This window comes from Schistocerca serialis, chromosome 3, assembly GCF_023864345.2.
Source record: "Schistocerca serialis cubense isolate TAMUIC-IGC-003099 chromosome 3, iqSchSeri2.2, whole genome shotgun sequence".
NCBI lineage: Eukaryota > Metazoa > Arthropoda > Insecta > Orthoptera > Acrididae > Schistocerca > Schistocerca serialis.
In genome coordinates, this window is record NC_064640.1 from 775,194,973 (window position 1) to 775,219,933 (window position 24,961).

General features: G+C 39.7%; 1 protein-coding gene across 1 annotated transcript in view; it reads left to right on the forward strand.

Annotated features, from left to right (window-relative positions):
- Positions 1-24,961, forward strand: part of LOC126471220 (histone-lysine N-methyltransferase trithorax) — a 233,252-nt gene that overhangs the window by 138,756 nt on the left and 69,535 nt on the right. Inside the window, exon 9 of the mRNA XM_050099344.1 lies at positions 4,022-4,264. Within this exon, the coding sequence (XP_049955301.1) occupies positions 4,022-4,264 (243 nt within the window). The remainder of the gene's footprint in view (positions 1-4,021; positions 4,265-24,961) is intronic.

Genomic DNA, 24,961 nt, shown 5'->3' on the forward strand with positions numbered 1-24,961 from the left:
AACTTCAGAATTCTTAGGTGTCAATGTTGATGAGAATTTAAACTGGAAAAATACACGTTTTGGAATTCTTAAAATAACTTGGCTTGGGCACGTTTGAACTTAGAATCATTGTAAATCTTGGGGTGAGACAGATCAGTAAGTTCACATATTTTGTATATTTGGAATAATGAATTATACAAATGTGTGGTGTCTGTTCTTTCGGCCATGTTCGGAGCTGTGATACGTATTATGAAATTGTAGGTGACGGAAGGGAGGGGGGCACAGAAAGGAGAGAACAGACACAGTGCATTTATGTAATTTATTCTCCTCAATGGGCTATGAATCCAACACCTTCACTGCGAATGAAATATCACATTTGACCTCCTGTGGGAATCTCAAAGTAGTAAGCAAAGAGGACATAGACAGAGACTGTGGACAGGTGGTGCTGGATGGGAATGTGGGTTTTCTGAGTGGCGTACCAAGATAGCCCATGTAATTGCGATAAACACTGTGTCCGGGTGGCACAATGGTTAATGCAACTGCCTAATAAGCAGGAGATCTTGGGCACAGATTCCAGTCTGACACTCATTTTTGCTTGTCGCCACTGAATCCACATTAAGTCCGAATGCAGCTGACATTCCTTCCCTCTCCTTCCTCTCCCATCCCCCCATCAGCTTCAGTTTTCATAAAATAGAATAATGTTTTGCGGTAACTCACCTTTATGAAACTTAAAGTGTGCGTTGCTCAAAAATGTGGTGTGAGAATAATATGGGGTGCTCACCCACGATGATCTTGCAAATATTTTTTAAGGAATTGGACATACAGACTACTGCTTTACTTGTATATTTATTCCCTCATGAAGTCTGTTGTAAATAATCTGCCACAGTTGAAAAGAAAATTAAAATTGAGAAAATAAACCCAAAAAGTATCTCCTCAACAACTCCTCTTGTTCTGTAGAATTATTTCTGTTATTGTATGTGTACAAGTTGGTGGGACGGAATAATCAACTCCAGTCTTCATATTTGATATTAGTACTAACAACAACTTAAAAAATATGTATAAATGTTCAATTTGCAGCAATATTTACAAATTAATTTGCAATGTGAATGTAATATGACTCATTCCACATCGTTATGATTTATCAAGCAAATGGTCCATGGAACATGAAACTAACTTGCACACGGTTTACTTACAGATGCACTCCACTTTCCCAGGAGCCTTTCAACAAATCTAAATATTATGTTTGCCTTCCCGTTTTTTGAAACATATTTCTTAGGTGTGTGCCATTCATATGACTTGTTGAAATGATTCAGAATTGAGAAGAAAAGGATTTTTAATGTATCTACTACATCCCTTTAGTGGTATTACGAATGAGTAAAATAAGAATGGACTCTTGACATTTAGTTGTACATATTATAACAGTCCTGGCGAAGAGTGGCTCAAGAACCATTCTCCTCCAGCGAGCAGCAGCTGCCCCCCACCCTCGCCACCCCAGTACTACTTGTGCGGTAACATCAGCAACCCAACACAGCCATGCCCACCAATTGCAGAGATGAACATCAGTCATTGGGGATCATGAGCCCTACTTACTCTCCATACAAAAGAGTCACAAGATGTAAGCTATTAAAACATAAATTTTAAACAATGTAAGTTTACACTGAAATCCAGTAATATCTGCAAACTTATGAGAAATAGTGCATTTCTTTCTGTGCAGCTGTAGGTTCAGAAAATTTCACCAATTTGCAAAATTTGTTAGAAATGTTAATTCTGCTTTTTAAAAAAAATGAATCCTTAAGTTTATTTTAAAATTCTGTAGCATCTAATTTCACATCTTTATTTAAAAACTTGAAACATTCTGTTCTAAGTGGGGTGGGGTGGGGTGGGGGGAGGGGCAATTTGCTCAACCAATGAATTTCGGAATGGAGTAGTACATTTCTATATTCTAAATCAACTTCTTCCAAAAATTGTGTAAATTTTCAAGAGATGGTGATTGTTTTCCTCCACCTATTACTTTTGCTTTTCATTGCCTTCATTATGGACAGCACTCTGAGGCTTTTCTCAATTTGTGCTTCTTGCTGAACAGTACAATGAAAAGTTAAACAATTTGTTCTATTTCTTTTGACCAAGGAAGCAATGTTCGCTGCACACTGTAGCTATTGTGCCGCTGGTACAAATTGCAGAGTATTTTCTAAAACTACCAATTTTGTGAACACTCCTTTTAACTGCACTAAAAATATCCAAACATGATATTCTGGAACCAAAGTGAATACCTCTTCGTCTTAAAAGAAAAAAGTTGTCCAATATTAGGCAAATAAAAGTAGAAAACCAAGATACGTTCGATCAGCACTCTCTTCTGCATACCAAAAATAATACTGGAAGTTTGCAGTTAAAATGTTAAATATATTTTTAATGTTATCATCCATATAAAGAATTTGATTTTTTAGTGATATGTGTCAAAGCATCATAGTGACAGAATGTTTTTGCCATTTCTGTTGCACATTCTCTCACGAGTATGCCACCGCTGTAGCAATTGTGATTGTCTGAAAATTTTAAGCATACCATACACGATACAGCTAAACTCTTTTCTTAAGGATTTACTGGTTCAGACAACTCCTGTATTTGTTTTTTTAACTTGTTCACTAAAACCCATCGTTTATCATGTGAGTAATACCCATGTGTTGCTTCATGTAGTGAAAAGAAATGTTTTGACTTGAGAATTTTTTACGTATTAAACGTTAAGATTTTTCATCCAAATTGTGTGCAAAAAAATACTTACTCTACTCCTCACAGAAAAGACGACTTTCAGTATTCTTCCTTTAGACATTCCCAAGAACTGCAGTAGAGATATTGAGAGGTAGTGCAATATTAAGATACGAGAGTGGAGCAAGTGGACCATCGAGTCAGTTATGCCTGTTCATAGTCCAAGAATGAGTGGATATGCAGGAGCTGGGAGCCTTTGCTTTGAGTAAATAATCAAAGGGATGCTGCCTCCCTTGATCGCTTACAGACAAGCGAACTGTAGTCTGCAGAGAAACTGTTATGGCACCATGGAAGTAGAGTTTGAGGGGGAAGCACTTGGTAGAGGAGAAAGTCTCGTAAGACGTGCTTCGCCATAATTATATTATAACCTAGACAAGAGAGAAATTTTTCAACACATATGAAAAATAAACACAGGTTTACACCCAAACAGGATGGGCATTTTTTTATAAATTCAAATTCTACGACACAAATTAAGAGCAACGTGACTGAAAGTGACATTTCAGTGAGCTTTCTGGTTGTGTTATGATGGTCATTAAATATTGAGGATGTGGGTAGTTTCATGTTAACACTAAAAAACTGGTGGCAGTTAGGGATGTGTTGTTGCTATGCCAGTAATAGTTGAAGGTAAGATATTTAGATGCTGCACTGAGTGGGGTAACACAGTGGTTAGAACACTGTGGACTCTCAAAATTATCGTGTGGTCTGTGATTTAGATTTTCTGGGATTTCCCTAAATTACTCGGTTCTTTTGAAAGGGTATAGCTGGTTTCCTTTGCCATCCCACCTTGATCCAACCTTGTGCTCCTTCTCTAATGACCTCGACACTAATGGGATGTTAAACACTTATCTTACTTACTTACTTACTTTAGTTACCACAATCAGATCAGAATCTAGATGTAGGTACAAAAGTACAAATTGTTATTCTCTAAATTCTCACATTTATTGTGTTAATGATCAGCAGTATGGAAATATTTTTTTGCTTTGCCAACAGAATTTCACCAGTAATAGTGTGTTGACTTAATAAGTGTGCAACAAAGTTTATCTGTTATGTTTCAGAGTTTATTTACTGTGCATCACACAGGATACTTATGATATACTTTTTCTAGTTTAGCTTGCATTATTAGGTTAGCGGCATCTTCAGCTTCTCAAACAGTGTACTGTGATATTTCATCTGACGCTTACTGGCTTAATATTTTGAATTTTGATATTAGTTTTTAACTTACATATCTTATGTCTGAATGTATCATTTGCATATTTATTCATATTTCCTTCCTCTTAACCAGCTTATCCACTGTGCCTCATGTTGCGAGCCATACCACAGATTCTGCCTGGAAGACGGCCTTCGTGATCCAAACATAAAAGCGTTTGGCGGCACCTCACTGTCAAACTGGGTGTGTCAACGCTGCACGGTGTGTTCAGTGTGTGGTAATGGGCAAGGACAGCAGCTCAGCTGTCAGCGTTGCCATCGCACTTACCATACAGATTGCCTGAGTGGTCGACGACTCCATAGTGCCGATAGACCATGGGTAAGTACTGTTGTATATACATACAAACTAAACTTGCTGGTACAAATGAATATTAAACTTCAGGACCTTACACACTTCTGTTTAGCATTTGCCAGTAAATTTAGACTGTGCAAGTTAAAGGCTAGACTGTGCAAGTTAAAGGCGAGTAGACTGTGCAAGTTAAAGGCGAGTTGGTAGTGGTGGTGGTGGAGGGAAAATGTGAGAAGGAACTATAAAGTGAAACTCAGAAACTTAAAAAAGATTTAATTTGTCTGGATAAAATAAACACTGGTTAGATAATTAGTAGAATGTGTATGTCAGGCAAGTTAATTCTTCAACTTGGAAGAAAATGAAACTTTTTATTGTCTTGAGGTTGAAGCACTTCTGTCTGTCTGCTTACAAACAAATTTGGTGTTGGAAGGGGTTCTCCATGAGGTAAACATTTTTTTTCTTCTATTACCAAAGCAGCAGCATCAGTGGGCTTTTATTCTCTTTCTTGTTACCACGTGCTGTGGTTTTCTTGGTTTTTTATGTTTTGCATTATGGTTTTCCTTTCACAGTCCCTCATTTTTTTTCTGGGTTTCTCTGTTGCCTTCATTGTGAAAAACTGCACTATTTAACTTTCACTGTCACTGTTTTACAGACACTGGACCCCCTCCAAAAACGAATTTGTATTGTCATTTTATGGTAAATATAGAAGGTTTTAGGTAAAAGCACACAACGAGCAACTAATGGCATTGACAAATGAATGTAGAGGTAATTTACAAGACATAGAAACTGTATCAAGGAAGAACTGAAGGGAGAAATGTACAAAAAATACTTGAAATAGTGATTACTTCTGAATATTGACAAATAGTTATTACGTTGAAACACACATCATTTGAGGTACAAGATCTGTTCACTGGCCAGGATTTTAAAATTGTTGGTTTACACATAAGATACTCTCTTTGATGTTAATAGTGATTTTCAGCCATTTGGAACTGGAACCATTCACACTATTTCTTTGTTGATAGGCAGATACTAAGGAGGAGTTTGTACAACCATTATGAATTACAATTAACTTACTTTGAGCTCTTATTTTTGGAAGTGACAACAACTGAGGAACCAGCGCATTATGCAAAACATTTAATGCACTATAGGTTCTACATGTGTTCCTGTGCACGCACATTTTCCCACAACCCAGTCCACTTGGGCTGTGCTTAGTCATAGTGAGTGGCAAGGCACTGCCAAATTGGTCATCAAAACAGACTATGAACGTGGGACTGTACACCTGAACACTTCCATCAGCAGTATAGGTATTCTCAGGAACTATAAGATTAACTGGGCCAGCCCATTTACCTATTGTGCTACTACAGCATCATTGATGGGAGGGTTCTCGTAGTTATTGGGAACATCATTCTTAGCAGAAATTGATGAAAGAGAACTACCTACCTACTAATTGTTTTAGCTGGGGCATCTTGTAGAGAGCTGTGCTTCCATTGAGAGTGTGATAGCTGTTATTTTAAGGTATCTTGATCTTCATAACAGAATTTCACACTTTCAGAATTTTTATTATTTTTAGATGTGAGCTTTATATCTGTGACCACATCTTCTTTCTCACTGTCCCTAGATATAAATGTCTGCACATACACTACAGTGATTCTTCTAAAAAAAAAGTTCAAGGAAAGAGAAATCATTTACTAGAAAGAGCTTTTTGCACATACCTTTGTGAGACAAAAGACATGCTGTAGGCATGCTGAAACAAAGACTTACGCAGGTACCAACTGCCAACTACCGACTGATAGTCAGTTGTATATATCAAAACATGGACTTCTTGAATGTTCTAGAAGCTGTATTGTTCAAATTAATGATTATAGTGACATTCGGCTTGGGTATTATTAACAATTTTATGTTAACTTATGTTTCTTCTCTCTTGCAAAAATGAGAAGTATAAAATAATTGTAAAAGTTATTTTATAAAGTTGTAAAATAGAAATTTTGGGTGTAAAAAAATGTGCCACATTTAAAGGGCAGTATTTAACTGCACAGCACAATTTAAAGATCTCCTTTTTATATCACATCACAGTGCATAAGCGTGAAGCTTGGCTCAAAGGTGCCTATGGCCTTCCTCTGTAATGGTGCAAAACGTGGCGCTCTGTGACGTCACCTTCAGGCGCATTGACAGTTCTAACTGCAAGGTGTTGACAAATGTGAGAAAAAAAGGCCAGAACTCAGAAGTTCATGTAAGGTGTAAGTTGGGTTAATGATCCTCATGCCAACATTTCACACTTTCTTTTGACGCCTCTGCAATGAAGGTTAGAACTGTGATTCCTAGTGTTTAAAACGTATCATTTTCACATGAGTGGCCGAGGAAAGCATTTCACACACACCACTGCTCAGAATTGACCCGAAAAGGCTTCAGGGGATGGTATAAAAGGTGTCAAAGAAACCATCTCTTCCTCTGGGATATTGATTCCCACATGTTTTACAGTCAAAAACGACAGTTCGCAGTGTGATGAGCAACAGGACAACGTCCGTGACAACGTTTTGTACTGCTGACACCTCCTGGATGGTTCAACACCTCTTTACTTTGGAGTGTCATGAGATGGCAATCAGTTTTTGCTGTTGAGTACAGGGCAGAACCGCTAGAGGCCATTCATTCCTGTCTGACAAAATGTGAATGTGATCCAAAGCAGCAAAGGATGTTTATACTTTTTTAGTCCTCATGTTTCACACCTTTATATGGCATGATCATGGGAGGGGGGGAGGGGGACACGGACATTGTTATATGTTTGAATAAAATGGCAGGTTGTCCCTCTACATTCCCCATCCTCAGTTTGGCGACAGCCTCGGTGTCTGTGGTATAGGCAACCCTTTTGACACAATTATATCTCACACGTGGCCAGCAAATGCCAGTGCAGTGGTGTAGTGCAACTCACTTGTTTGGTTTTGATGGACAAGGAAATCATTTTCATTGCAAAGAAAGATACACATTCCTATTTCAATGATTTATTTATTGGTTACAATGAATATTCAGAAACAGGTGATACCAACTCTGGTAGTAATAACAGCTTGGCATCAATTTCCCACCTTTTCCTGGTTGGAGATGCATGTGCCTTAGCATTCATTTCATGTATTCCCACACACTTTCAATTGGATTTAAGTCGGGGTGATTGGCCACTCCCCAACCTGAATGACATATGGCTCCTCTGTCTCATTCCACTAGCGCTCTACACTCAGTGCTGGAGGTGGCTCAGCAAAAAGGGCATTTTCTTGTTAAGTCTGGTGCCTCCGCAAACTGCGATAGGCCTGCAGTGTGTTGGGAAATGACATTCGACTGATTTCTTGCTTCCTCATCATGATTGCCAAACATCGGTCCTGCAGTCATGACCTTCTGTGGAGAAATGTGACTCACCCATGAATAGCATTTAATGCCTCAACGCTCCATACGCCACTGAATGTGTTGTTTGGTAAACTCCAACCTGACCAGGACATCACATTGTAAGGCCTGTCTCCTGATAACATTGCAGCACTCTGGACACCACACGCTGAGAGACGCCAAACATGTCCGCAATATAACACTGTAACCTACCATCTCCAGACAGAGCATCATCTTGGATAACTCCAGCTGAAGAAAGTTGTCTCCATAACACATTTCTGTAAAACACAATAAACATTCTAAGTCCTTTGTGCTGAAGTGAGCCAGAGTGTAAGGAACACTTTTAACATTTTTTTATTCCCAGGTTTCGTACAATGCACTGAAAAGAATGATTTTTGTCCATCAAAGCAAAATAGCTTGGTTGCACACTTCTCTGCACTAGCATTTGCTGGCTGCATACGAATTGTTGTGTTTGTGGAAAGTGTTACCTATACTGCTAGTGCTTTGGTATCACTAAAAGGCCTATCACCATACAGGTACATGTTAAATGTGGTCAGGTGCTCTACCAACTGAGCTACCCAAGCACGACTCACGCCCTGTCCGCACAGCTTTACTTCTGCCAGTACCTCGTCTCCTACCTTCCAAAATTTACAGAAGCTCTTCTGCGAACCTTGCAGAATTAGAACTAATGAAAAAAAGGATATTGCGGAGACATGGCTTAGCCACAGCCTGGGGGATGTTTCTAGAATGAAATTTTCACTCTATAGTGGAGTGTGAGCTGATATGAAACTTCCTGGCAGATTAGAACTGTGTGACGGACCGAGACTCGAACTCGAGACCTTTGCCTTTTGCGGGCAAGTGCTCTACCAATTGAGCTACCCAAGCACGACTCATGCCCCGTCCTCACAGCTTTACTTCTGCCAGTACCTCGTCTCCCCTGTAGAGTGAAAATTTCATTCTAGAAACATCGCCCAGGCTGTGGCTAAGCCACGTCCCCGCAATATCCTTTTTTTCATTAGTTCTAATTCTGCAAGGTTCGCAGAAGAGCTTCTGTAAATTTTGGAAGGTGGGAGACGAGGTACTGGCAGAAGTAAAGCTGTGAGGATGGGGCGTGAGTCGTGCTTGGGTAGCTCAGTTGGTAGAGCACTTGCCCGCGAAAGGCAAAGGTCCCGAGTTCAAGTCTCGGTCCAGCACACGGTTCTAATCTGCCAGGAAGTTTTATAAAAGTTAATATCAGGCACAAAAGCACGATACAATGATAAATTCAAGCAGTTACGAAGATTTTCGTCAGTAATACTCGATCGAAACTTTGATTTATTCATTTTCATTACAGAGAAAAGTCTTTCACACATGCATAGGTTGAAACCAGACATGGACATAACCCTCATGTCATCATGAGACGGGCATGGGAATTCTTGCTGTGGAAAGTTTTCATAGAATTCTTTTGTACTTTGTACTGCAAAGAACTTGTTCTTCAGCCGTGTATTGCACTGCAGGTCGATCAGTTACATCTGAAAATGGCTGCGCAAAGCAACAAATGATAGGAGACACACTTGTAACGTCTACAAATTGTGCTTAAAATTGCTTCTTAATTTTTTATAATTATTGACACACATTCTTGAAATGCAGCACTTTCATGTACCTAACCAAGGGTAGGGAAACTTTCAGTGTTTTCAGCCAATAGTTGGATCTCCCAAAGAGCAAGCTGCCTATCAAAAGTGTTTACTTGTTCCAAAATGTCAGAAATTAAAATTATTTTCACTTGCAAACTGACGCCCAGGCTGTTCATGCGAGATGTAATGTCCATGAGAAGTATGAGGTCTGATATCCAGCAAGGATCTTCCAAATTTGCTTCACTCTTTCCTGTCTCATGTAAGAAATGTACTAGACCAAACATAAATAAAAAAAATCTTTCCAGTATCTTACCTCAACTGACCCAGTGTCCTTGGTTCTAGTAAGGTATGTCACTGTACTCCTCTTCTAATTCCTCCAAGAACTGCCGAAACTGGCAATGTGTAAGCCCACGTGTTTTCAGATAGGTTATAGTGCGTGTAATAATTTGCGTGATGTTTTCTAACATTACTGATTTTGCACAAAACGGTTCTCGATGTAGAATGCAGTGAATTCGTGTGTGTGCATTCTACCTTTTTGCGTATCAGGTCTATGAGCCCTCTCTGATGGCATCACGTTGCTGGTGCTCCATCCGTGGTCACTGATATTAACAGATTCCAATCCGTACCGACACCATTGATCGCTTGCTTGACAGCTGCTAGGAAGTCCACATCTGTCGTAGGCACTTTGAAAGGCAGTAACAAGGGGACATTCTGGTCTCGGAAATTCAGTTCGGGATGAGACTTCACAGGTTGGTAGTGCACCTCAGGGGTGTCCACTCATAGCGGTCTTAAAGCGTGCTTTCAAGAAATTTTTTTTTTAAAAAAGAAAGGGGGGGGGGGGGAGGATCGAAAGTCTTAGGCGTAGCTCATACGCACCTCATATATGGTAAGAAGTAGCATTCCAGCATATGGATAAAATAGCCATGCTAGAAAGGCATACGGACAATCTGGGTGTGATCCTACCTACCTGCTGATACAATTCAGTTTATTTTTTAATCGTTTTAAAAATTATAACAACTTTTAAATGAAGTTAGTGACCTAAAGTATTATCAATTAAATCATAAATAATTTTATTTAGCTTATGAAATGACTGTCACAGCTACTTAAAATGTGAATTACACTTATCAGTATTTTCTTTTTGAAAAGTTAAATAATTTCAAATGCATTTTTAATGGAGGTAAATTAATTACTACTGTCACAAATTCTGGGTGACGTTTCAGTCATATAAAATGTTTTACAGTGGCATGGTCATATGTCAATTTTGTATTTTATGTCCAAGCACCAGAATGATAATTGGCAGAAAAACAGTGAAAACAAAAAATATTTTGGCATTTTGCACAATTTATGAAGGATGATTGTTTACAGGAACAATGCTTTTTTTAAAGGTCTGTTGAAAAACATACTTTGTTGACATTCATGAGAACTGCTGTTTCATCAGAAACCCTGGAAGCATACCAGTCATATCGGATCATTTCCTTTAAAATTGGCAGTGTCAGCTGATGATGGACGGACTATTGATAGTATTTTTATACAGTCTTCACGAGAGTTTGTCAGTTTATGTCTCTACTATTATCAATACAATAAGGGCAATTTTGTATATGCTTCATCAATTTTTTTTCTTGTCTATAAAAATAGACATCAATGTTTGAATAAGTGGAGTACCTATCGGAGGAGTCACTTTAATTGTACATGTTGATTATTTCTCATCATCCTGAAGGATTTCATCGTATAATTCAGCCTTTGCTTGTCCACCCCAAGAGTCAATAATTAACAGAAACTGTTCATGACCCACATAAAGACTTCAAACACTGGGTGAGAAAGTCAGTATACAGCTCTGTTGTTAGCTTCCCAGATTTGGAAGACATTATTACAACATTTTTATAATTTCTTTTCCTGTTTTTTTTTAACTCGGGGGCCAAAGTTACCAGTTGCCTCTTGTGAACACACACACACACACACACACACACACACACACTCACACTCACTTTAGGTAGGATTAGGTAGGATGTTTCCAGACAGATTGAGAGCATATAGAGCAGTGTATGTATGCATCACTTTATTCATGCCATGTCTTTTGATGAAAATAGTTTGTACACAAACTAATACTGACATCTGGAAAGAAAGAACAACCAAAATCGAAGAATTTTGTTAGAGAATCGTAAAAACTGAGAGAGCAAAATGAATTCTTAAATATGGCGCAGTAAATCCTGTCTGGTTAGTGTTGATAAAAAAATCTTTGTTGAAATCCGGTATCAGTTTTAACATCTGGGTTCGAAAAGCATGTGCTGCAGCCAAAGTTTCTTCGATCATCGCTGTGTTGTCTTTTCTTGAAACAAATCTTGTCACTTTTTGCTGACAAATTCCATATTTATTTTTGAATATATGAACCCAGTTGTCAGAAGCTTTAAATTCAAAATCTGTAAACTGTTGTGCTGCTACTAAAGACCACTGTTGTAAATTTCGTGTAAACATTTACTGATAATTGTCTTTGGCTTCAACAAAAAATGATAATATGTCCAGGAACTGATTGCTGCATACTTATCAAATTGATAGCCCCCCTTTTTTATGTCTTCTTCCCATTGGGATAAATATTCTTTCTTTCTTAACTGGCTGCATCCTTTTTTTGTAATATTTGTAGTTTGCACCTGGGCTGAGACTTTGCGAGGATCTACTTCTCTTTCCTTCTTTTCTTCTGTTTCGTATTCATCGGATAACTTGTGGTCTTCGTACTTTTCAAATGGTTCACATTCACAGTTTTCATTTTTGTGAGCAAGTTCATCAGCAGTCACAAGCATTTTTTCAGCCAACATGTCCATAGTACGTCTATAAATTTCTTCACTCATCAACATTGCTTCACGAGAAATTGTCGTTCAAGATTCTGATGCAGTCAAATTATTTGCAGCAAGCAAGCTTTTGTAATAAATAACTGCATCTTTTACATCATCTTCATCACTTCACTGTAAAATTAGTCTGCAGCTTCTGATACTTATGCATTGTCTTCATTGACAAACATTTTTAATTCACTATATTGTAAAAATTGCAGTAATATTTCACACTACAGAACGCTCCAGTCTCTGCAAAAGTCAGGAGTGAAGTGGTACTGTAGCAGGTAAGGTCCATTGCTCGATAAGTTCAGTGCAAGCCTTGACATTTCCTGACTGACTGCCTGTTTCTATATACAATAGGGCAACAACTGTACTGTTTTTTTCCATGAATACACCGGTTCCTTGAATTTACAATGAATATTTATAACCTTTCCACAGCTTACAATATCACCAAATTTTATTATAATATTATAATGACAGTACTTAACACTTTTAATTTACCTCCATTAAAAATGCAATTGAAATTATTCAACCTTTTAAAAAGAAAGTATTGACGAGTGTGATCCACATTTTAAGTAGTACAGCCATTTCATAAACAAAATAAAATTATTTGTGATGTAATTGATAATACTGTAGGTGATTAACTTTATGTAAAAGTTGTTATAATTTGTAAAACAATTAAGAAAACAAAGTAAAATCGAGCCTCCAAGTAGGATCGAACCCAGATCGGTCATATGACATTCTAGCACACTACTGACTGAGCTATTTCACCTGTATGCTGGAATGCTACTTCTGACCAGATATGAGCTGCACATGGAACTATGTTTAAAACTTGGAGCCCTTTTTCTCAGAATTTTCTAAAGTCTTCTATGAGTGGGCACACTTGAGGTGTGCCACCAACTTGCAAAGTCTCATCCCAAACTGAATTTCCGAGACTGGAAGGTCCCGTGGTAAGTCCATACATCCTCCGTTACATGTAGAGCGTTACACATCTGATACGTATATTACTGCGTGAGCTGTATTTGTAAGATCTGTTGCTTCATCAAGTGCAACTAATGAAGCAACAAAGCCCCTAGTGAGCCATAACACTTATGGCCCGTGTCACTGTTTCGAAAAACCAATTTCTTAAAACCTGCTGATGTTCGTGGACACACAAGTTATGCAGCATCAAGGAGACAGTCTTTTACAAACTCCCCTTTTGAAAGCAGTTTCCCGGATCTTGCTATTTTTAATTCAATTTTGAGACTTGCTTGCAATGCAGATGTACTGTGATTGTCATTCTGGATAATTGAAAACAGTATGTTGTACAGTAAAATACACTGAAGAGCCAAAGAAACTGGTACACCTGCCTAATATCATGTAGGGCCCCTGCGAACATGCAAAAGTGCCACAGCACGGTGTGGCATGGACTTGACTAATGTCTGAAGTAGTGCTGGAGGGAATTGACACCATGAATCCTGCAGGGCTGTCCATAAATTTGTAAGAGCGTAAGAGGGTGGAGATCTCTTCTGAACAGCATGTTGCAAGGCATCCCAGATATGCTCAATAATGTTCATGTCTGACTGACAATTGGGGTCCATGGATCCATGAGGTTGTCTCCATACCCTTAAACATCCATCCACTTGATACACTTTGAAATGAGACTCATCAACAAGTCAACATGTTTCCAGTCATCAACAGACCAATGTTGATTTTGATGAGCCCAGACGAGGCGTAAAGCTTTATCATGCAGTCATCAAGGTTATATGAGTGGACCATCGGCTCTGCAAGCCCGTATCGATTATGTTTCATTGAATGGTTCGCATTCTGACGCTTGAAGATGGCCCAGAATTGAAATCTGCAGCAATTTGCAGAATGGTTGCATTTCTGTCACGTTGAACAATTATATTCAGTTGTTGTTGAACCCATTCTTGCAGGATCTTTTTCCGGCCCCAGTGATACCGGAGATTTGATGTTTTACCGGACTGCTGATATTTAAGGTACATTCATGAAATGGTTGTCTGCGAAAATCCCCACTTCATCGCTACCTCGGAGATGCTGTGTCCCATCGTTCTTGCACCAACTATAACACCATGTTCAAATTCACTTAAATCTTGATAAAGTGCTATTGTAGCAGCAGTAACCGATCTAACAATTTTGCTACACACTTGTTCTATATAGGCATTGCCGCCCGCAGCGCTGTATTCTACCTGTTAACATATCTCTGCATTTGAATACGCATGCTTATACCAGTTGCTTGGGCTCTTCAGCATAGTTTACTAATTACATTTTTTACCTTCCTTTCATTAACGCAATATCACAAATGCCATTTTTCAATAAGTTAATAACATTTTAATTAATCAACAGAAAATGAAAATATTTTATTTTTCGATACATATCATGTGAAGAAACATTCCACATGGGAAAAATATATTAAAAAAATATGTTGTGACTTACCAAACGGGAAATCGCTGGTAGACAGACACAATAAAAAACACACAAACACACACACACAAATGTCAAGCTTTCGCAACCCACGGTTGCTTCATCAGGAAAGAGGGAAGGAGAGGGAAAGATGAAAGGATGTTGGTTTTAAGGGAGAGGGTAAGGAATCATTCCAATCCCGGGAGCGGAAAGACTTACCTTAGGGGGGGAAAGGGACAGGTATACACTTGCGCGAACGCGCGTGCGCGCACACATATCCATCCGCACATATACAGACACAAGCAGACATATTAAAGGCAAAGAGTTTGGGCAGAGATGTCAGTTGAGGCGGAAGTACAGAGGCAAAGATGTTGTTGAGTTACAGGTGATGAATGAGGGGCGCCAACTTGAAATTAGCGGAGGTTGAGGCCAGGTGGGTAATGAGAAGAGAGGATATATTGAAGGGCAAGTTCCCATCTCCGGAGTTCTGATCGGTTGGTGTCAGTGGGAAGTATCCAGATAACCTGGACGGTATAACACTGTGCCAAGATGTGTTGGCCATGCACCGAGGCATGTTTAGCCACAGGGTGATCCTCATTACCAACAAACACTGTCTGCCTGTGACCGTTCATGCAAATGGACAGTTTGTTGCTGGTCATTCCCACATAGAAGGCTTCACAGTGTAGGCAGGTCAGTTGGTAAATCACGTGGGTGCTTTCACAGGTGGCTCTGCCTTTGATCGTGTATACCTTCCGGGTTACGGGACTGGAGTAGGTGGTGGTGGGAGGGTGCATGGGACAGGTTTTACACCGGGGGCGGTTACAAGGGTAGGAGCCAGATGGTAGGGAAGGTGGTTTGGGGATTTCATAGGGATGAACCAAGAGGTTATGAAGGTAAGGTGGACGGCAGAAAGACACTCTTGGTGGAGTGGGGAGGATTTCATGAAGGATGGATCTCATTTCGGGGCAGGATTTGAGGAAGTCGTATCCCTGCTGGAGAGCCACATTCAGAGTCTGATCCAGTCCCGGAAAGTATCCTGTCACAAGTGGGGCACTTTTGGGGTTCTTCTGTGGGAGGTTCTGGGTGTGAGGGGATGAGGAAGTGGCTCTGGTTATTTGCTTCTGTACCAGGTTGGGAGGGTAGTTGCGGGATGTGAAAGCTGTTTTCAGGTTGTTGGTGTAATGGTTCAGGGATTCGGGACTGGAGCAGATTCGTTTGCTACGAAGACCTAAGCTGTAGGGAAGGGATCGTATGATATGGAATGGGTGGCAGCTGTCATAATGGAGGTACTGTTGCTTGTTGGTGGGTTTGATGTGGATGGATGTGTGAAGCTGGCCATTGGACAGATGGAGGTCAACGTCAAGAAAAGTGGCATGGGATTTGGAGTAGGACCAGGTGAATCTGATGGAACCAAAGGAGTTGAGGTTGGAGAGGAAATTCTGGAGTTCTTCATGAAGATACCATCAAATGTGTACCAAACTTTGCATTGGCAGGCCTGGGTAACTAAGAAGGCTTCCTCTAAGCGACCCATAAATAGGTTGGCATACGAGGGGGCCAGCCTGGTACCCATGGCTGTTCCCTTTAATTGTTGGTATGCCTGGCATTCAAAAGTGAAGAAGTTGTGAGTTAGGATGAAGCTGGCTATGGTAATGAGGAAAGAGGTTTTAGGTAGGGTGGCAGGTGATCGGTGTGAAAGGAAGTGCTCCATCGCAGCGAGGCCCTGGACATGTGGGATATTTGTGTATAGGGAAGTGGCATCAATGGTTACAAGGATGGTTTCTGGGGGTAACAGATTGGGTAAGGATTCCAGGCATTCGAGAAAGTGGTTGGTGTCTTTGATGAAGGTTGGGAGACTGCATGTAATGGGTTGAAGGTGTTGATCTACGTGGGCAGAGATACGTTCTGTGGGGTCTTGGTAACCAGCTACAATGGGGCGGCCGAGATGTTTGGGTTTGTGAATTTTAGGAAGTAGGTAGAAGGTAGGGGTGCGGGGTGTCGGTGGGGTCAGGAGGTTGATGGAGTCAGGTGAAAGGTTTTGTAGGGGGCCTAAGGTTCTGAGGATTCCTTGAAGCTCCACCTGGACATCAGGAATGGGACTACCTTGGCAAACTTTGTATGTAGTGTTGTCTGAAAGCTGACGCAGTCCCTCTGCCACATACTCCCGGCAATCAAGTACCACGGTCATGGAACCCTTGTCAGCCGGAAGAATGACGATGGATCGGTCAGCTTTCAGATCACGGATAGCCTGGGCTTCAGCTGTGGTGATGTTGGGAGTAGGATCAAGGTTTTTCAAGAAAGATTGAGAGGCAAGGCTGGAAGTGTGAAATTCCTGCAAGGTTTGGAGAGGGTGATTTTGAGGAAGAGGAAGTGGGCCCCACTGTGATGGAGGACGGAACTGTTCCAGGCAGGGTTCAATTTGGATAGTGTCTTACCCCTAAGGTAAGTCTTTCCGCTCCCGGGATTGGAATGACTCCTTACCCTCTAACTTAAAACCCACATCCTTTCGTCTTTCCCTCTCGTTCCCTCTTTCCTGATGAAGCAACCGTGGGTTGCGAAAGCTTGATATTTGTGTGTGTGTTTTTTATTGTGTCTATCTACCAGTGCTTTCCCGTTTGGTGTGTGTGTGTGTGTGTGTGTGTGTGTGTGTGTGTGTGTGTGTGTGTGTGTGTGTGTGTGATATATATAATTTCCGGCATACTTTGAAATATTGATATTACACATTCACACTTGTCCTGTACAATTTGAGATGAAATCGGCCTATAAAAATTTATGTAATAGTTTCATGCAATCTTAGTGGAGACATGTTACTATGTTACTTTGGCAGTCTTTCTATTTTAGAAGTTTTTATGTTGAGATTTCTTTTTCTTTTTTCGAAATGCGTAATTCTCAGCGTACCGTACAAAAAATGCCACCCTTCCTCCCTGGTGCCAACTTTGAAGTATGAAGGAAGTGGTGTTATGGTATGGGGATGTTTTTTGCGGTTAAGATGTGGTCACTTATTGTGCTTTAAAAAAATGCTAAATGCTGAAGGATATGAACTCATTTTATAGCATTTTATTTTGCTTATGGCGGATGAACAGTTTGGAGACTATAACTGTTTGCATTAGCATGGCAATGCACGTGGTGATAAGCAGCATCTTTGAGGCAATGGTTTGTGGCCAATAACATTCCAGTAATGGACTGGCCTTTCCCAGAGACACAACCTGAACACAACGGAACACCTTTGGGATGAGTTAGAACTCCATACCTGAGCATCCAGCATCACTGCCTTCTATGGTTTCAGCTCTTGAGAAAGAATGAGCTGGCATTCCTCCACAGATATTCAGACACATAATTGAAAGTGTCCCCAGCAGAGTTCAAGCTGTCATAAAGGCGAAGGGTGGATGCACTCCACATTCATGTCTACTAATAGGTGTCCACATACTTTTGATCAGATAATGTAGATAACATACACAGAAATACCATACTTGTAATCACAGTCTTCACTTATGTCCCTGTTAACTTCACAGCTGGTGTTTGTTTCATCACTCCCAGTATTTACATCACGCTCCGCCCTGAGTATGTTGAAGAACATTTCTCGGAAATCAAATGGACGTGCCTGACAATCATAATGGAAAAAGGAGCAAATTGAGCCAACTCGTAAATTACAAACTTAGTCTGTGGGGTACCTGACGCTTAATGAACTTTGATGTTTAAATAAGAGTTTTTTCGTGAAACTGGCTCTTCATTAGGAAAGTTGGTTCTCTTCTGCTATTCTTGCTGTGAATTTTTAGATCTTGGAGTATGGGAGAGAACAATTCTCCACACTTTTCAAGAAAAGCTCTTGCGTTGTAGACAACTTTCTTTTCCAGTGTCGCTCAGAAATATGAAGAACAGTCGTACATACCTTCGCCATTTTATCAAAAACTTCGAGAAGTCTTAAGTGAATGGCAGTTTTGAAAACCTCTTTCTCTATATAACATTCTTCTGCAGTTAATAAAAACTGCAAACCTCTTTCTCTGTATAACATTCTTCTGCAGTTAATAAAAACTGCAATCTTATCCTTTAAGATAGTACTCCTCATTTTTAAAACTCAAAATGTACCATTGGCATTAAAAATGTCATAACTCTCACAGTATTAAGGGAGGATGGTCATTGTATCTGTGACAGTTATCACCCTATACTGTTGCTGTTCAATTTGGAAAAAAAAAAATTGTTGTAATTTGGTTTAAACAACTCTTAAGCTGTTTGAGCGTCATTGTTCTAAACATCCACATACACTGCTCACATGACCTTCTGAGCAAAACAACTGAAAAAAGTATAGAGAGTACATAATGAGCTTATGTTCTAGATATTTCATGAAAATACATTTGCTCCAATCCTGTGATGTAGTAAAGTGATTAGTGTAGTCGTTAGGTCAGTTCACAAATGTCCATTCTTCTTGGTGATGAAGGCAATGCCACTATTTTTTACTGATTGATGTGTACATAAAAAAGGTGTACAGGGCATGTGCTTCATCAACATTATGTAAAACTGAGAAGTTACATAGTCAGTGTGCATAGGAACTCCAGCTGCAAACCACAGGATATATCCATGTGTTTGAAGCCACATGGCTCTGTGCCTTCCTGATTATTATGGCCTTTGCAAGGGTCACAAAGTCGTGCAAAAACAGTTGATGATAGAATGAGGCAAGCTTAGTGGATTAAAGAGTACTTAGGCTACAGTAAGTGAATTGAAGTGTTACTAGACTAAGAACAACAAACATGTTAAGAAGAAAGGGAAATGCAGACATCATGCTTAGAGTTACTCTTAAACACACTCCTTTTAGATCAAAAATGAGCAACCAAATTCAGTCTATAATTTTCACCACATATTTAACCAAATTGCTGAGGCCTTTTGTTGGAAAGTGCACACACAGTGTTAGTCTTTCCACTGCTTTTATTTGTAAATAAAACACTTAGCTGTAACAGATCAAGTTTATTAGTTAGCTTTAATGCATTTCCTTGTGTGCTAGAATATGGCTGTTTGACTCTTGGTCAGTGATTGGTAACTGCTTGGATATAATCTCATAATTTAAGCACACACTAACCTCCACATATTTCTTACTAACATATATTTTGAAGAGAGAGACTGTTACCATGGGTAGCCCTCATTCACTTCTGATAGATAATTTACTCATTGAAAATATTAAGGAGAAATTGCTGAGTGCAGCAGTATTGAAGCGAGTTGTGTTTTGGATATAGATTGTTGAGACATTCATATTGTGGTGCCAATGTGAAGATAAATAGATAAAGTTCTTCGAACATTTCAACCGAATCCGTGAAATGAATATGCTGTGAACATCGAAAAATCTGTTTCAGAGTAAGACATGAACTCCTATTTCCCATCTATGATGAGCAATCACCTCGACCATTATGCTGTCTGATCACGATTCTGTTCCCACATACCCTGTGGAAGAAGTGCTGGCTGTAGTGTTCAGAAGTAATATTAGGAAATGTCAGTGACAGTAAAAATTGGAGTCAGGTATGGAGACTCACTCAGATAGTCCAATGATTAAGGTGACTTTTTGCAATAAGCGAGAGACTTAAATTTGAGCCCTAGTGTACCTCACATTATCCTTTATCTCAACATAGTCATTCTATTTCAGGTTCAGCAATAAGGAATGGTTTTCACAGGACATCATTTCATCTGAGTGCATATTCATTAATTTCAATTGACATTGGTAAATTGAATTCAGTTGATATTGTTCAGTTGGAATATTAAGCTTACCATGGAATGTGAGAATAATAGAGTTCTGGTATTTTTGGAGTTATTCATTTTGGGAGAGGAAGATTTGTAGACAGGACATTCTGTTTACCACAAGCTTGTCCGTATGGACTTGCAATTGCAGACATTGAACCACTGCTATGCTCTGCAGCCTACAAGCACCCTTAAAATTTTATTTCCCAATATACTGTCTGTATTGTTAAGCAATAATTGGTATATGTAATGCCAGAACTCTAGAAAGACTGAGGGAAGGTGAAGAGGCTACTGGTGTTCTCTAGTTGATAGCTCTTCTTTTATTTGTGAAAACTAGTTCTTAAAAAATAATCATAATCATAAAGAACCTCAATAAATCAGGGGTGCACTACACAAACGAAGCAGCCTTTCGGGTAGTGAAGTACTTTTGGAGTGCACATGAGTTTATTTTAGACTAGGTGGTGGTTTTAGATCCCCTGACGAACTCTCGCTAGAGAACGAAAGTAGATCGCGTGTAAAGTAGCGACACTTCAACTGTCAAAATTTTAACACTAAATTGTCGAAGTATTCCTAACAAAGTTCCCAAATGTACTGCCTTCCACGAAATTTCCCTCCACACTGCCCAAAAACAGTCAATCTTCTGAGAAATGTAGCGCACAATCTACAAACACAAATTTGGGAATCTTTAAAATTCTGTTTGCGTATGGTAAGTGTCATATAGATCAAGTGATAAAGGTTAAAGAATGGTGCACTGAACATCAGCAAAACACCCAACTTCTTCGTATAAATAAATCAGTGATGGTATAGTCTTATAATTTCTGCTGGCCACTGAATGAATTGTGAAAATTCAGATCTGGGCCACAGCTGCCTCTGTTTGAGCTTTTGCGCTCAATTAACTGGTGGAAATATGTTAGATACATTGCAAATAAAATGGAATGATAGATTCCATTTAGACAAATTCTAGAATTTTTCTCTGTCTCATTTCCGCTATCACAGCAGTTTTTAAGAAGTGGCTTTGCTGTGTTTACATTCTGAAGTCTGCTACCATTTTTACAATGTTCCACCTGACTCATAACCTATCCAGACTTGCAGATGTTGTAAAGTGACTCTGTACTGGTATGTATGAGTTGCAAAAATTGATATTTGGTGAATTCTTGTTAAGCTGCGTAAGGTTGATATGTGTGTGTCACTGTGTCAGTTACGTTGTCTGAGATGCCCGCCTGTTGACATATCGAGGACTAAATAGGTTCAAATCTCCACTCAGTCACCAGTTCACCTTGGCAGTAGCTGTAAGACTTCAGTTGGAAATTTGGAAGAAGAAGAAGAACAAGAAGAAGAAGAAGAAGAAATGATAACCCAGATGTGTGCATGCCTGCAAATGGAAAATGGTTGAGGGTCTCTGGAAAGCAATCACATTTCTCACATCGTGTAACTGAAATCTTTGCTGTTCCTTTCATACTGAGACAGGGCTGTGTGTACATTGCATGTTCAGTACGGCCTAGGCATCATTGCAGGTTGAGTAGTGCACACTTTGTATTTGCATTCAGAGGCCAAGGTCAATGTGCAATCAAAAACCTGACAGACTTCCAGAGAGGGCAGATTGTGGGGGCTCGATTAACTGGATCATCAGTAACCAAGACGGCCAACTTATTGAATGTTTCAAGAGCAACTGTTTCAACGGTCATCACAGCTTGCACAAATCATGGAAAGACATCATCGTGTAAACGTAATAGTGGGCGCAAATAGAAACTAAATGGCAGAGATCATCATACACTAACAAAAATTGTGTCAAAACAACACAAAAGTATGGCGGTCATAGTGACTGCAGAGCTCAATAGCCACCTCAGAGAACTCTATACAGCAAATATTCATGGATGAGCTGCTATACCAAAACCATTAGTGATGACAACCAATGCAAAGAAGTATAAAACATGGTATCAGGAATGCAAATCCTGGATGGCTGATCAGTGGAAACACGTCATATGGCCTGATGAGTCAACCTTTTCGTCATTTCCAACACTGGGCCAGGTTTACGTCTGGAGAATACCAAAAGAAGCCTACAATCCTGATTACTTGACTCCAACAGTTAGGCATGGAGGTGAAAGTGTGATGGCATGTGCAGCCATATTACGGTATCCTGCTGACGCAGGCATTAGTCTCAAAGGTCACATTACAGCCAGCGATTATGTGAACATGTTAGGTGATCATGTGCACCCCATGTTTCAAATGTTATTTCCCAACAATGATGACATATTTCAGGATGATGCACCTTTTCGCACAGCCAGGACAGAACAATCCTGGTATGAGGAGCATGCAATTGAACCACAGCGTCTTTCCTGGCCAGCACGGTCCCTGGACTTGAACGTTATTGAACCCTTGTGGGCGGTATTGGACTACGGAGCAGATTTCCGACTCCCTCATTACTACAGGAGTTAGAAGAGATTCTGATCGAAGAGTGGCATAACATTCCACTGGAGACTATGTGATCGTTATATGCCAGTATTGCAAGAAGCGTCACAGCTGTATTACAGGCAAATGGGGTTCCAACCGTCATTTCCCGTGTCGTGTGGAGGCAAGGGCATATCAGTTCCAGTAGCAGCATACCTGGTAGAGCATGACCAGAGTTCAAGTTGATGACTAGCTTATTTTCCTCCAGAAAGATATTCATTACGTACAACCCTGTGTACAGAAAATGGAGGTACAATTATATCGATTATCTTCCAAATTGTGTGATGCATAGAATGTAACACGTATTCCCAGAAAAGAATTGTTTTCCAGTGTAGTGATAATTTATATTAAGAGAATAAATGAGCAACTATCACGGTTAGCAGTTCAATTTCTTTGTCAAGTGCCATTGCTGTGTAACTGTTAGAAAATTTCGGAAGACATAATTTACATTCTGTGTAGTGAATAGAAGCTTGACATGATTAGGAATAAATGCTAGTTAAAATGCACAAATCGGAGAAAGAGTCAAGTAGTATGTGACAGAAGCTTCATGGCATATCAACAAGTTGAACGATTTGAAGTGGAATGATCATATAAAATTAATTGTTGGTAAGGCGGGTACCAGGTTGAGATTCATTGGGAGAGTGCTTAGAAAATGTAGTCCATCAACAAAGGAGGTGGCTTACAAAACACTCGTTCGACCTATACTTGAGTATTGCTCATCAGTGTGGGATCCGTACCAGGTCGGGTTGACGGAGGAGATAGAGAAGATCCAAAGAAGAGCGGCGCGTTTCGTCACCGGGTTATTTGGTAACCGTGATAGCGTTACGGAGATGTTTAATAAACTCAAGTGGCAGACTCTGCAAGAGAGGCGCTCTGCATCGCGGTGTAGCTTGCTCGCCAGGTTTCGAGAGGGTGCGTTTCTGGATGAGGTATTGAATATATTGCTTCCCCCTACTTATACCTCCCGAGGAGATCACGAATGTAAAATTAGAGAGATTAGAGCGCGCACGGAGGCTTTCAGACAGTCGTTCTTCCCGCGAACCATACGCGACTGGAACAGGAAAGGGAGGTAATGACAGTGGCACGTAAAGTGCCCTCTGCCACACACCGTTGGGTGGCTTGCGGAGTATCGATGTAGATGTAGATGTAGAACAGTGTTTACTGGAACAGGACTCAAACCTGCAATCTTTTTTTAATGTCCTAGGTTTGTGTCCTGGTATGGCACACAGTGCCAGGAAGTTTCAAATCAGCACACCATCTGCTATCGAGTGAAAATTCATTTTGGAAAGTGTGTGTGTGATACAGTTATCCTTCAGGGACTGCACATCGATTACAAGTGTTGGGTAAAAATTGTGCTATAATATGAACGGGTTTATGGCATAATGATGTAGGCCAGGTGTGAATGAAAATGAGTTAAGCACCATGTTATGTAGTGAACGCTGCACTCATTTGCATGGCATAGTGATATATGTCTTTATATGCACAATAGCATCACAGATGGCAGCACAAGCTCTACTTTGAAATGGTTTGTATGATATATGTTATGGCAAAATGAAGTAAGTCTCACTCGCAAAACGATTCCATGAAACAAAATGAGACATTCTGTTTATGTGTTACTGCAAAGTGAAGTAAGTGTGACTGGCACCACAATGCCATAAAACAAAATTAGATTTTCTGTTTCACCACCAGAAGTTTTCCTTTCTTTATTATTATTTTGCAGAAAAGTTTGTTTTATTTTAACAGTATAAAAACTCTTTTCAGCTAAGTTTTGTATTATAACGCTGTCTAAACCCTTTTCAGAAAAGTTTTGTATGATAATATTGTCTAGACCATTTTCAGACAAGTATTATATTATTATATTTTTGTCTAAACCATTAGCTTGATTATTTGGCAGTCGTTACTGGTGTTTGAATGAGCTTATGTTTATGGTAATATGAGTAATTTAGAAAGGCTTAGAGAAATCATGAACGAAGAGGAAGAAATATTGGGTTCAGCTTCAGAATATTGTTCATCTGAATGTGAGTACAAAGAGGATAACTAATGCCAAAGGTGTGGAAGAAAATGACAGAGAGAAGATACAAGACAGGAGATGAAACTGGAAAGGAATCGAGGTGAAGCATATAGTACCAGAAAAGATGAAACAGTTTTTGCTAATATATTTTGTAATTATGGTTGCCGCTGCACACTACATTGTGCTTAAAAAATAACCAAAAAAGAAAGGAAAGGAATTTTGATAATTTTAGAAAAATGGTATCTTTTAACTCTGGAAGTGCCTACCTATGTGAACTAATCAAATCAGAAACGCCTGCAGCAAGTAGACCACTAACTGGATCTTGATCTCCAAATGCCCTTTA